Genomic DNA, 13,798 nt, shown 5'->3' with positions numbered 1-13,798 from the left:
ATAATAGCCCATCTACCACATGCTCACCCCGTAACCCAGAAGGTGCTGGGTTGGAACTGCATTCCAGTCTGCAGCATTCCGAACGGATAGGTGTTCCAAGGCCAGCAGAGCAATAAGGCACAGACAGGCTTGGAGAGCTGAGTAAAACACAACTCCCAGAGGCTAAGGCTGCATTTCCTTTTACAGCAAGTTCTCCACTCCTCTAAGTACAGGAAACTTTCTTTCAGTGTGTAGAAACAGGAAATGGAATAAACCACCCCAGCCTCTTGAACTGAACTGGAGCGGAAGCCACAGCAGACCTGTGACTTCACAGATTTGCAGCTCAACAATATTGAGACATTTCAGGAATTTACACTGATGTCACCATGTCAATGGATTTGGGTCATAGCACTGCTGAATTCACTTCCGTGAAACTCTGCCAGGATCCAGGCATGAACAAGAAAAAGGGTTAAATTAATAATGTAAAGAAACACTGCCTACCAGGAAACTACCTAATTCCTTCTGTGCACGTTACTTCTTTCTAGATTCCTTGCAGTTTTGAATATTACATAGATTTGGCAACACTTGGCTCCAAATTACAAGCAGTGATCTTTCAGCATTTGTCCAAGGTTCACTTTTGAGTAGGCTAAGCTCAGAGCACTATTAACACACAACGTGTCAAGATCTAAATCTGCAAAATACTAGCAGAATATATTTAGTAAGTAGGCAGTTGCATTTTACAGTGCAATACCAGCTAAACCAGATTACACTTGACACTGTATTAGTCTTCCCCAACCCTGACAAATTCCAGCTTTTACGGAAAGTCAGTTTGCAAAAATACAAATAAATACCCCTCAGAAAAGAGATTCCAATAGCATCAAAGTGTTTAGAAGGAGATGGGCAGTTCAACTTGGTGCCAGCCAGATGTTTTGAATTACACTTCCCATAATTCCTTGCCACTGATCCTGCTGCCTGAGCTGTTGGGAAGTTAAGTCCAAAACATCTAAAGTGCATTAGTTTGTCTACCTTGATTTAGTCACTGAACCTAGACTGGAAACAAGATTAAGTCCTCACACCATTTTTTAATCTAAACTACCCACATAGGGCGGCTTTTGTAAGAATGAGTTGGGACGGGAGAATCGCATATAACATCTTTAACTTCTTGGGCAGAAGATGAAATATAAATGTAATAAGCTAATAATAATTATACTATGAAGCATGGAACTCATGTCTAATTGTTACACAAGCCACATAAGCTTCAGATTTGATTGAGATTGTATAATTGATTTGATTTATTGGCATTAAGAACTGTACCGTCAACTTAGCGTTTATAAGAGCAAAATGCAAACCCTAGACAAAAAATAAACAACAGTTTACAGCTTTTCCCAGACTTGAATTTGGATTTAAAGGCTAACCCTATCTGCAAGGCCCTGGACTGAGGAAGCCTGCCCAAGAGACAACGATCAAAACAGCTTAAAACGACAAATACATGGCTAACAGTGACTAAGAGCCATTCATATGAAACAGATTTTTACATCACCCCAGGTATTTAATTCGAAATTGCTGAAATTACTGTAGAACATTTTGCAAATAGGAAACTTTCATCATTCACGAAACTTTGACTCATGCCCACACAGGACCAGCCAACAGTTAAATTCTGAGACTTCTCTTATTAATGTCTGCTTTGTCCTCAGCTGTGTAGGGCAACCAGGACCTTAAAACTATTGGTTTTCACACAGGTTCTTAGGGAACCAAAGCAACAGATACCTCCTTCTGTATGTTTGGAAACTGTTGCCTAAACAAACTATATTCTTAGAAGCATTAATATTCCCAAGACACTTTAAGGCTTTTCACCATGAAGATCACTAACAGTGGACAAGGTGCTGAAAAGCCACTCGTACATCACAACACATACCGTACAAGATGCAGAGCAGGAGTTTTCCCAGAATTTTCTCTAACGCATTTGCCCTTAATGCACAGCAATAGCAAGGAACTTCAATCCCACCTCTGTTCCATCTTTCCGGAACAATAACGCAGCTTTTTCATAATTCACCAAAAACGTATGTAACTTTTGCCCAGTTGAAAATCACAGCGGCAACCGTTTTAATTTGCTTGGAAAAACTACCTGCTGCTTGGCATTAGGAACCATAGGTAAAAATTGAGCCCTTGTTTGATAAGGGTACAATCATTTCTGGTGAGATAAAAACTTGAAGGCTATTGCATTTGGAATCTGGTTTGACAGATGCTTTGAAAAGATGCCAGTGGCATTCAGGGAAAGTGGAAGTGGTGAAAGCAGAATGTTGTAAAGAGATAGAATGCTGGTAACTTAGTAACTTTCTCTAACATATAATTATCTATCTCCAAACTAAACCAGAGTAGCAGACACTTTTGCAATCATTTCCTGATATACTTCATTTTATGCTGGAGTCTGCTTACAAGTCTTAATGAGTTTTTGCAGCTAACAATCCCCAGAAGACGTTTGCTTTAGTTCATACATTCAAGGATCAAATTACCTTTAATTACTCCTATTAAAACAAAAACAAAAACCACCACTTTAAATGTCAGAGCAGGTAAGACCCACAAAAGCAAGCTAGCAACAATATCCACTTGCAAAGCAAGATCAGCGCACCCAATACATTGGAAACTGACCAAATCCATATTTTTCCACAGAATCTGTTATGCAATAGAAGGAGCATGTTTTGAGGAAAAAATACGGATATTAAAAAAAGAAGAGACCACATTTCTTTAAAAGTATCCCTGATCTAACTTTCTCTGAGACTTCTCCAATGCCAAAAACCTGCATATCAATGGCTATGAAGAAAAACCTAAGTAGAGTTTAATGCCTTAAACTGAAATGTACTCTTTGTCATGCTAGAAGCTTGGATCACAAACCAGGTTTGCTAGAAGATTTCAAGATCTGGCAAAGCAACTAAATTAGCAGATGATGATAACTCACAGTCTCCTGGTTTCTAGGCCAGCAGTTTAACCAGTACACCAAACTGGCTCTAGATAAATAGAAACTAATTGCACTTCTATAAAGATTTCAGTAAATGACTACCAGGTAACTCATCGGGGGGCGGGGGGGGGGGAGTGTATGTGTATGTGCGTGTCAAAAAAATTTAAGACAGTGGCGATTTGACTGCAGAATTTAACCACAACCACCATCTTGACTCTCCCCCCTTCCCTCACAGACACTCCCAGAGACTATTACACCTATGCTTCTCTTGGCTTATTTGAGGAAAAAATATAAACAAACAAACCCATGCACCTTTCAAAAAACAGCTTTGAAAGCCACTAAATTAAGATCAACTCCAACTCTCCAGTTTTACCCAAGCAAATGGTGATACAAGAAGTTTAGCACATGACCGGTTTCTTCCACTGCTGCCTGCATGTTGGATTTCAGTTTCTGTATTTCGTAGCCTGCGTGCCCTGTTTGGTGTTTCTGCCTAGCTATGGTTGAAACCAGAAAACCAGATTTAAATGGACTTTCAACCTCTTCTAATACATTTTAAAATCTCTTTAAAATGCAGGCACTGTTTAGCAATGACTGCCATGTTCCAAATATTCCCAACAGGTGCACAAAAGCAGGTTTCAGACTTATTGGTTGTCTTTCCCTTTTGCTTCTATGTAAATGACAAGAGATTTGTGTCTCATTTAAAAGCATTTCTGGAAGCTTTTTACTCAATCCTTGATCCCTACCAGACTTCCCTTTATCTTGCTCACACCACCCATTATAAAAGCTTTCAACAGCTATTCATGGGCTTTATTGTGAAAGAGTGGTTTCTCAATTTTTTATAACTTTAAGACCTAGGCAGTGCAGGTCATCTTCAGAGCCCTAAGCGTTAAGCATATTTATCTGCCATTTCGAGGGTGGAAACCATGAAGCACCACCAACCCTGCTGAATTCTTCCTGGTATTTGTGTGGGCCATGGAATGCTTACCCTTTTTCTGTGATTATTTGCTGCAGTGATCTTCCCTTCCCCCAAAGTGTAATAAAAATATTGAGTTGAATGAAGAAAAACTGCCCTATCAAGTTGAAATGGCCTTTTAAAAAATGGGAGCGGGGTGATGGGAAGAAGGGTAAGTTAGCCTGCAAGAATATAGATGATGGCCTGGAAACGTGCTGAAAGTATTAATTCAAAGAGTTAACTAAATGCCTAATCCCAGGAAAGCAAGTTGAAGAAATAATCACCTGGTAACATATAAAGCAGGAAGGTTATTCATACTTGCATATTACCATAGACATATGGCAAAGGCTAGCTCTCACACCTTAATATTCACCAACCAAGTGTTTTCCAATCTGTGATCCAAATGTTGCTCCTGGCACCCAATTTATAGCCCTCCAGCACCTTAAAACTGCACTGCTGAAATTCAGTAGGAAATAGTTTATTTTCAGTGGTGCGATATTTGTGCTAATTCCCCCCAAAAGTAGAGGGGGAAAGGAACATTAGGTGTCTGAGAGGCAAACAGCATCATTTTCCAACCTAACTCTCCCATCCCAAACCATTCTCTTAATTTGGTCATTTTGCTGCTGAATTTTAGTTGCCAGGTTCTAGGACAATTTGACAGGGTTTTTAAGACCTGAAATAGGTGCAGTATGGCTTCCAGGGGCTTCCTCTTCTCACTCCCAGTCTTAAACCTCAGGAAAACCATGAAGAACAGGCCAAAAACCCATTGCACCACTTCCTGTGATATCACCATCCTTTTGGAGATATTGTTCACCAGCAAGCTGGTATTTGCGTGTCAAGTTGCAGCCCTGACTCACTGAAAATTGCCCTTCCCTACATCTGAGCATCAATAGTTCTCCTGGGAGTTAGTAATATTATTTATTAGGTCTATATCCCAACTTTTCTCTGAGGACTCACAAGAACACACACAAAGATGCCCCTTATTTCATCCTCATATCAACAAACCTGGAGGTAGGCTAGGTTGAGAGAGAATGACTGGCCCAAAATCATTCAAATGGAATTATAAACCTAGGCCTCCCTGGTTGCGGCCCAACCACAACAGGACCCTGGCTCTGTTGTGGGCTGGACCTCTTTCAACTGATCTATCTACATGAAGGAAACAATGATATGTTGCTAGCATGGGAGCCAGCCTTACAAGCTTTACCAGTGCTGACCAAATCATAACAGCAAGATGAATAGCAAAGCATCCAATTACAGGAAATGACTAACACTGAAGATACCCTAGACATCAGTACCAACATATTCAAAGTAAAGGGCGCTGCTCATAGATAACACAAAGGAGCAAACACACTCGCTCTTGCTATTGGCTCCTGTTCTAGGTCTATTTCTTATTTTTTATGACATTAGCTTCTTCACTATTTACAACCACAGCAGAAGACATCTTTATAATAGTCCCTGACATATTTTAACAAGTGCATTCAATTTACAGGTAGTCCTCAGCTTATGTCCATTCATTCAGCGACCGTTCAAAGTTAGGGCGGCACTGAAAAAATGGACATATGACCAGTTCTCAAAGTTCTGGCCAATGCAGCACCCCTGCGGTCACATGATTGTGATCTGGGCAATTACAACAATTACAATATTGCAGGGAGTAGTGGTTACACAATCACCATTTGTGACCTTCCCTGCCAGCTTCCCACAAGCAAACTCACTGGGGAAGCCTGCAAGAAAGGTCACAAGTCACTCTGGTAAGTCACTCCTGTTTTTTCTCCCACCTGTAGCACCTCCCCCACCCATGCATAGCCACTGCTGGCCCTCCTAGTCCCTCCCCTGGCCTCCCCCCCCCCCACAGTATCCCCGCTCTCCTTACCTGGGGCTCCCTCCACTTCCCGCTTAATGACCCACCCCTCTTGGAGTAATGACAGCAACCAGGACTGTTGGATTAGACCACATCACTTTAGCGACAGCAATCCCGGTCCCAATTGCCGTCTTAACCCAAGGACTATCTGTATTTTTCAATAGCATGTATTTTCATATACAGATCTTTCATATTACAGAAGACATTAAATTTGATGAAGACCAGGCCCTTTGGTCAATTTAGCACATTTGGAATTTTGAAAACATACCAGGGATACCCATAAAATGTCACCAGATAAACCTGATGTGATAACTCCCTTATATCCTTTACCCTTTCAGAATGCTTTGCACAATCTCAACTTATTGTCTTTTTTTTTTTTCTGGATAAAAAGTCACATTTGTAAACAAAGGTGCAATCCAACCCATACATTTTTATTTTCTAAGAATTTCCCTAGAATTTATATGAGATCCAATAGCTTTCCTGAAATTATAAAGCAAAACTTTGGAAATCCTTAATGCGACTATATCCTGCACCTGTTAAGACCCAATCTGCAAGTCTGAGGGTTTGCCCTCACTCCAACTAAGCAGTACAGGCTTGGCTTGAAGATATATTTTTTTAAACTTTTAAACATATTTATTTATTATTCTAATTCATGTAGCTGCCCATCTCCTACATATGATTCTAGGCAGCTTATAAACAGTTAAACAGTTATCTTGCCTGATAAAGAATTCTAACAAATATGAACATTAGTGTAGTAAAAAATAAAAGATTTATATGATCTCAAGAGAAACCAGAACTCTTGACAATAAAACTTACCCCTATTGTAAAACTTCAGTTGAAGTTAAAGGCATTGTTTTTATATCTTTTATATCTCAAAATATAAGCTGCAGCCCAGTTTTTTGTTTTAGATGAAAATAAACTTTAAACAATCTAATCGAATCAGAAAAAAACATGAAGGTAATGTTGGGCATATTAATGCACTTTGGGGTCATACTGAGAATCTAATAAAACCCTAACAAACATGAACATATCCTTATTAAGCAGCCACATTTGTAGTTGTTCTTCTTCCAAATAGCTCTGGGAAACATACACTTTATACTTTTAACAATTCTGTGAAGTAGATTAGTTAGAAAAGGCACAGTGCCGTGACTGAATACAAAGGTGATCCAGTGAACTTTACAGCTGATCAATAATTTGAACTTAGCTCTTTCCGAATAGATTTACTGTTACCAACTATATAAGCCTTCTCCTATCTGGTGCTTTACGTTATACTCTTATCATCTCCAGCTAACATATCCTGGGCAAGGCTATACTAACTATGCTGGATTAGATGTCCCCCATAATTCCTTCCAACTGAGGTGACTCCTGACTCAGCTGATATCAGTGACTCAGTCTCCTGATGTAAAACCACTGTCTTATCTCATTCTTCCACCTGATACATAAATGCGGTGTCCACATGTGTCACTCTTATGAAGATCTGACTGGTCTAGTTCTTATATTAATTCCTATCTGTCTTGCGGCCTGTGCATCTTCGAGACCCTCTGTTCTGGGTACAATGTGCCCATCCAATGTGTACAGAGAAGGCATTCTGAAAGGGGCCTGGAAGTGGGCATTCTCTATAGTGGCACCTCTCCAGCTTGTCCCCTGAGGCAACAGCAACCCTTAGGAGATTCTGGGGACTGGTTAACACCCTACTATTCCAGAAAGTCTTCAGGAATTATGCTGCCAAGACCAACCTGGTGTCATGAATGAAATCTGGACAGGATATGATGGTATTGAATTACTTTTGTTATTTTTATACTCTTATTATGGTTGCCTTGTTTTACATTGTTGATATTTACTATTGAACTGTAAACCACTTAGAACTGACTGCAACTGAGTCATTACTAAGCCTCAAAAATAAAAATAATTAACGTATACCACAGCACTCTTCTCATGCATTCCTCCGCTATATGAATTAGAACATAATTAATTCCCAGCTCCTAAGGGGATGCTTTATTTCATGTGGAAGTATTTCAATTACTTTCATTCTCATTTAAATGTAAATTAAATCACTTCCTGTCCTTATATTTTTGTCCTGGCCTCATCAACCTCTTGTGCTTCTGGCTTCCGGAATACTACTCAAAAGCCTAAAGTGGCCTTTGATTTAAAAAAAAAAAATTGCACACCCCGAAGTTTATGCAGTTTAGGTCATTATGCTGACTTCTTGAAGCAGAGAGGAGAATATCACACTACAGATGCCACTGTTGACTAAGAACTGCTTTTGCAGATCAAGGTAAATAAGTAAGTAAAGTTATAAAGTCAAAATTATAAAGTCAAAATGATGCTTCATGTTCATTGATCCAGGCCAAACACTTCTTCTCTGTGGAAAATTCAAATACTGCTTGAAACTGATTTTCTGGGGTGAGTCCTTGGTTCAGCCAATCCTTCCTATAGTATTTCTTCCCGGAAGAAAGTGTATCCTTCAAATTCTTTTTTTTTTTAACTGCAGCTTCTCAGCTCAATCACTGCTTATGCTTGGATCAGAGAAAGCCATACTAGAGGTCAAACAGAGGATCCTTGATTTGAATCTGCAGAATGAGACTCAAAGTTTCAAACCATCATTATAGGGGCTCTTGCAGATTTTTCTCCAGATTTAATTATAACTCTTACATTCCTCTGTTCTGCACAGGAAGGCACTTACTAGCAAGCACAATGTTTTACTCCTGCATGTTTGGAAAGGGATGTTATTAAAGGGGATGTTACTTAGAGCACCTCTGCCCTGCTTGGATGTGGCCATCAAGGCAGTTTCATAAGGGCTGCCGAGCTGCCCTTTATACCATACTTGGCGCTCTGAATTAATACTGCCCCTTCTTATTAAATGCATGGGTTGGCCAGAAATGCACATTCTACTAGTGGATCAGTCTACAGATATTCCTATGCAAGTTGTTACATTTTGATCAATTGCAATTGCAATTAGAAAATGCTGGGTGATTAATTATAACTTTGGTAGAAGGTCACCAACATTTAATGATTAGCATTAACTTTTGTCCCTCTAACATGTTAGCTCTCCACTGCATTTACTAGACTGTACTGGATTTTCTTTTCTTTTGTTTGTCTTTGACCACAAATTATAATAAATATCATGTCAAGGTCCTTTTAGGCCATCATTTTGATTTCCTGCAATACCTACCTTTGAAAAGTGCCACAAGCAAGCAGCAGCCTTTCCATTTAAATGCAGCAACTAAAATTCAGAGAGCACGAAGCTGTTGTAAAGGAGGGCAAGACCAAGAGTGGTGCATCTCTTTTCTTTCTTTCTTAATTCTAAATGTGGCTTGCCCCCCTTGGAATATGAGAATGAATGAAAACACGAGCAGACAATGGAATTTATGCTCAACTGTATGAAGCTGACTCTCTTAGTATGGAAATTTAACATTTTGTAATGACAGCACCCACTCCTAATTATGCAATCTCAGCTAAATTACCAGTCTTGTTTAAATATTTATCTTATTGACATTTACTAAAAATAGTTCACTGATTAGATCAGGTATGATATTTTGGGACATGCCAGGGGCTCACACAGTTAAGTCATCCTTCTACTAATATAAACAAAGTCAGCAGCAGAAAAATCACACTCCTGGATATTTGTAGGAAGGATCTATGATGTCAGGGGTCACCCTGCTAAACCATATTCATAACATGGAAGTGCAGACTGATCTTGTACATGGTACACAAACACAAAATACATCTTCACTGTTCAGAGAATACAGCCATATGCTGGTTCAAGGACTATGGATATCTGATAGCACTCCAAACAACAATCCTCAGAATTCCCTGGAGTGATTTAAATATATCAAGATATGTAATAGGATACACTAAAAGATATAGGTTGTAAGCCTACAGAAATATATCCATTTACCTGGGAGTAAAACTCATTGAATTCTTATGGTAGAATAGATTGCAATATAAGTGATCTTGGATAAGGGACAAAATGAACTTTCAAAAAATTCTTCCTGCTTCTTAAAAAAAAAGTTATGTTTGACATACCTCATAGGGGCAAGGGAAGTGAACTGGATAGCTGTTTCAAGCTGTGAGGCAGAAGACAGAGGTGCACTAGAATTTCACATCCTGCAGGCATTACAAATTCATTCCCTAAAACAAGATGATATGGTGGGTGAGTACATCTGAAAACAGTATCAGTCCCTCCCATTTCTACATGCAAGCCAAAGGAAATTATCTTCAAAGCTGTAAGAAGGAAAGATCTAGACCAAGAAACTTCTCCATTTTCCCCAGACACTGCACACCTTCTTTGGGCCGCAGCAGAAGGTCTTCTGGAAGAAACTGCCTGAAAGACACCAGAGTCCGTCCCCAAATAAACATTTTCACAAGTGAGACCCATTCATTTCAGCGGCCCTACTGCTGAACAAACTGTAAAAACGAAGATTAGATCATCAATACTCTTGCAACAGTAAAGAAGTACTGTTAATCCTCATGGCTTATTTGATATCAATGTGCACCTTAATGCCCCTTTGCTATCTGCATGACTTTTAAAGAGAAGTTTAGGGAAAACATTCCAATGGATCTCTCCACAAGCACCAGATCAATCATGCACAACCCTGAATGAATTTTATAGCTTGTTGTGAGCATCCCCAAAAGGCAAGTGTTGCCAGATGGGGTCATCGCTAGGCCAGCTAGGAATTCCTCCGATCCGCACCTGGTCAGGTCACTTTTATTCAGCAGCCAGTGCTTTTAATTCCAGGAAGAAAATAGTACAACATTCAAAGAATCCATCCAAGCAGGAAAAAAAGCAGAGGGGGCAAATACAAACATAAAAAAAACTTCTTCCCAAACTCTTTCGCAGCAACCAGATGCAGAAAGCAGCATTTACCAACATACCTGGGTGAGCTACTTGCGAACTTCAAGCTGTTTCGCTTCCAGGGCGATTCATTCCAATTGCACCAATTTTAATTACGCTTGCTTCTATTAATCGTTCCTAAGATCGTAGCCCGTTCCCATTATGTTCACACGGATTTTAGACTCTTGCTCTTTTTCGCGCGCGCACCCACCCACCAGGTGAGTAGCCTCAGGAACACGGAAGCTAACCCGGATACAGGATTATCGCTTTGGGTACATTATCTAGCTAAGTATCAGTTTACATTTCTTCTATGGCTCATTCTGAAGCAAACCTCGGAAGCAAATACTAAGAAATGACCGGATCAGCCCACCTCGAAGCAAAGATACTAGGGGTTAAGTTTTCCTCAACTCCCACTTTATACCTGGAAAACTTCAGGATGCCTAGAGCGCACATCAAGGTCTCCGATTTTGTTTTCACAGAGCAGCGTTTAAAGCCTTTTAGCTGAGAGAGTTGCACGTAGAGCGAGCGGTCCAGCAATTGCTAAAGATCATCTGTCCCGCCCTAGCGAACCAATTCCTCCTGGGTCATCCTGCTCCCGTTGCAGCTCCGATCTCGTTACTTGTGAAGAACGCTTGTTTCATCGCGAACGCTCCTGCAGGGGGGTAAGCTGCGCGGTAGCCAATGGGCGTGCTCCGAACGTTCCGTGCCAACCAATGGCGGCGGAGCTTCCCCGTGGAAGAGCAGGAGGCTAGCGCGTGAACGCCAGGCTGGCTATGTGGGAGTGACTGCGGTTCCAGTAAGCGACAGAGCTTCTCTGCGTTGCGCGGAGACTCGGAGTGGGGCTAAAGCCACCCCGACGGAGAAGGGCCGGCGTGCAGGAATGGGGCCCCCAACTCCCCCCCCATATAACGATGGAGGGACTGAAAGGGTTGCTGTGTAAAACCTTCGCAGGCCGTTTTCCCCACTCGGGGTATAGTGCCAAATACAGTAGAGGAACTCTTGATAAATGCGGCGCCTTCTTTCTAATACCGTAAGCAGAGAGCGAACATATTGGAGTGCGTGAGAACTTGGAGTGCTGTTTCAAAAACGGCTGTTAAAATTCGGGAGTTCTGCGGAGAACAGCTAGTTTGGTGTAGTGGTTCAGGCACCGGGCCGGTTCTAGTCCTCCCTTCCCGCACGGAACCGGGGGGCGGGGGGGTGACCTTGGGCCAGTCCCCCCCCCCTCTCTCAGCCCTAGAAAGCAGGCAAAATTTTTCTTGCAAAACTTGCCAAGAAAACTGCAAGGACTTGTCCTGGCACTCACCAGGAGTCAAAAAACTGACTCAAAGTCACCCCCCCCAAAAAGGAAAACAGCAATAATATATTAGGTATTATATGTAGATTTCAGTATAAACTTGCAGTATAAATTTCTTGCTGAACCCTCTTTTTTCTTTAAGCTGCAACAGTCCTTTGGGTGTAAGTGCCAGGCCCAGGGTAACCAGGTGAATTTCATGGCTGAGTTGGGGTTTGAATCTAGATCTGCCTCAGTCCAGGGTGAGCTTAATTCCTGTCTTCCAGCAGTTGCTACTGGATAGTAAGACTTTCAGCAGCATCACCATGGAGACTTTTTTCTCACTTGAGAATAGTTCATGTGTGGATTTTACTTAAGGTGATGTTTCTCGTGTGTGAATGGGCTGTCCCAGGTAGAACATCTCAAATATAACCAACCAGCTGTTCCTTCATAATGTTTTCCATTTTATTAAAAAAATAATTGTATTACTGGCAGAAGGTGTATGGAAATCAAGAGATAATCATGAATTATAGACCTTAATTGTTATTTGAGGACTGAGTTCAAATCCATGGTGTGCCATGAAGTATGTTTGGTTAACTTAAGTGAGTCATTACTATGACTCACTCTAAGCTACTGAATGGAATTGTGATGAAATATTAACTTGTCTTTCAATATCAACCTTCTATGCTATAGTGTTTTAATTAAAGTTTTAATTAAATGTTTGCACTGCAAAGCAGCTGATAGTTTGTTTTATGACTTTTTAATTAAGCTGCAGAGTGTTGAGTATCTTGGAAGTGCATGCATTCAAGAATCATATGTCTGTACATAATTACAGTTACACTCATACCCACCATGCTCATTCATTGTGCAGAATACTGTAGTAAAGAGCAGATACCTGCCCTGAGTCACATTGTTTGATCTGCAGTGTGAATATCTGCATGATCGTGATTGACAAATGTGGGAGTTTTCAATAAGGGACGGCATGCATTGGGAAACAAGAGAAAGGAGAGATTAAAGAACAGATATAGGCCTGGAACAACAACAAAAAAAAGTTGAAATAATTCAGAGTAAGTTTTCATCAGTTTCTAAGTAGTTTATCAAACTTTCTGTCTTCTGTTTGGTCACTGGGAACCTGGCCTGATATGATTTGGTCTTGATCAATTAACTTTCCTGTATCTTCTGATGTTCTTTTGCAGTAGGATTGGTGTATATTGTTGACAGTATGCAGTGCCCTTTGGACAATGAAAGTAACAGCAGCACATTCAGAAAATTGGTGCAATCACCATGTTACCATAAGGTCAAATTTTTTGCTACATGCATGCACTGAGGGTTTGCTTTGTTTGGGGTTGGGTTTTGTTTGGAGTTGGGATTTTTTTTTGTTTTTGTTTTTTTGATTTGTTTTTGCTTTTTCAATGGAAAGGAGTTTCTGGGTTTCAGCAGCTGCATAAGCAGCTATTTTTTTCTGCTCCATTTGCATATGGTTTCTCCTGCCTCAGTAGCAGAAAGCAGTGAAAGGAACAGTTTTGAACAGAAAAGTACATGAAACACCCCCCCTCCCGCAAACCCTTAAGCAGTACCTTTTTGCTCCATTCTTCTACTGAAACTCAAAATCCCAAGGCCGCTTTTGGTTCAGGAAAGAGAATATCCTATTAAAGGTATGCATACTGCTGCATGTGATATTGTATTTTTTGTTATTTTATTCTAATCTGCTTTGGGATTTTTAAGAGAATAAAAATCGCAGATAATATTTTGCAGCGATAGACGCTCTTCATAACTGTCGGGAATTCAGCCTGCTTGATCTGAAATTGAGGTCTACTAAAGCCAGTGGCTTTCTTAATACATTTCAAAGATGTGACAGCATAGGAGGCCTCCCAGCTGATTTGCTTTTTGCGTTTCTCTGATTCTGGGGTTGCTTGTAATGATGCTGGGTCTGTTTACCAAGGACACCT

At 40.5% G+C, this 13,798-nt stretch overlaps 1 protein-coding gene across 4 annotated transcripts in view; it reads right to left on the bottom strand.

Annotated features, from left to right (window-relative positions):
• The window catches only part of PPP1R3B (protein phosphatase 1 regulatory subunit 3B), a 75,480-nt gene extending 64,283 nt beyond the window's left edge, over positions 1 to 11,197 (bottom strand). For 2 of the 4 annotated variants that reach the window (XR_015797349.1, XM_007434774.4), the window contains exons 1-2: positions 11,001 to 11,197; positions 9,772 to 9,876 (exon numbers count right to left, since the gene is read on the bottom strand). Coding sequence is in view for 3 of the 4 variants with exons in the window: in XM_007434774.4 (XP_007434836.1) it covers positions 9,772 to 9,776 (5 nt within the window). In the remaining variant the exon portion in view is untranslated. Of the gene's footprint in view, positions 1 to 27; positions 2,901 to 9,771; positions 9,877 to 10,620; positions 10,975 to 11,000 lie in introns of those variants that run through there. The other 2 variants (XM_007434775.3, XM_025170903.2) reach the window with 2 other exon arrangements.
• Positions 11,198 to 13,798: the final 2,601 nt, after the last annotated feature.

Source organism: Python bivittatus, unplaced genomic scaffold (assembly GCF_059951505.1).
Source record: "Python bivittatus isolate LINGU-HERP-01145 unplaced genomic scaffold, Pbiv_v1 ctg000520_np1212, whole genome shotgun sequence".
Lineage (NCBI taxonomy): Eukaryota > Metazoa > Chordata > Lepidosauria > Squamata > Pythonidae > Python > Python bivittatus.
Note: the sequence above shows the minus strand (reverse complement) of the source record. Positions and strands in the feature narration are given on the sequence as shown.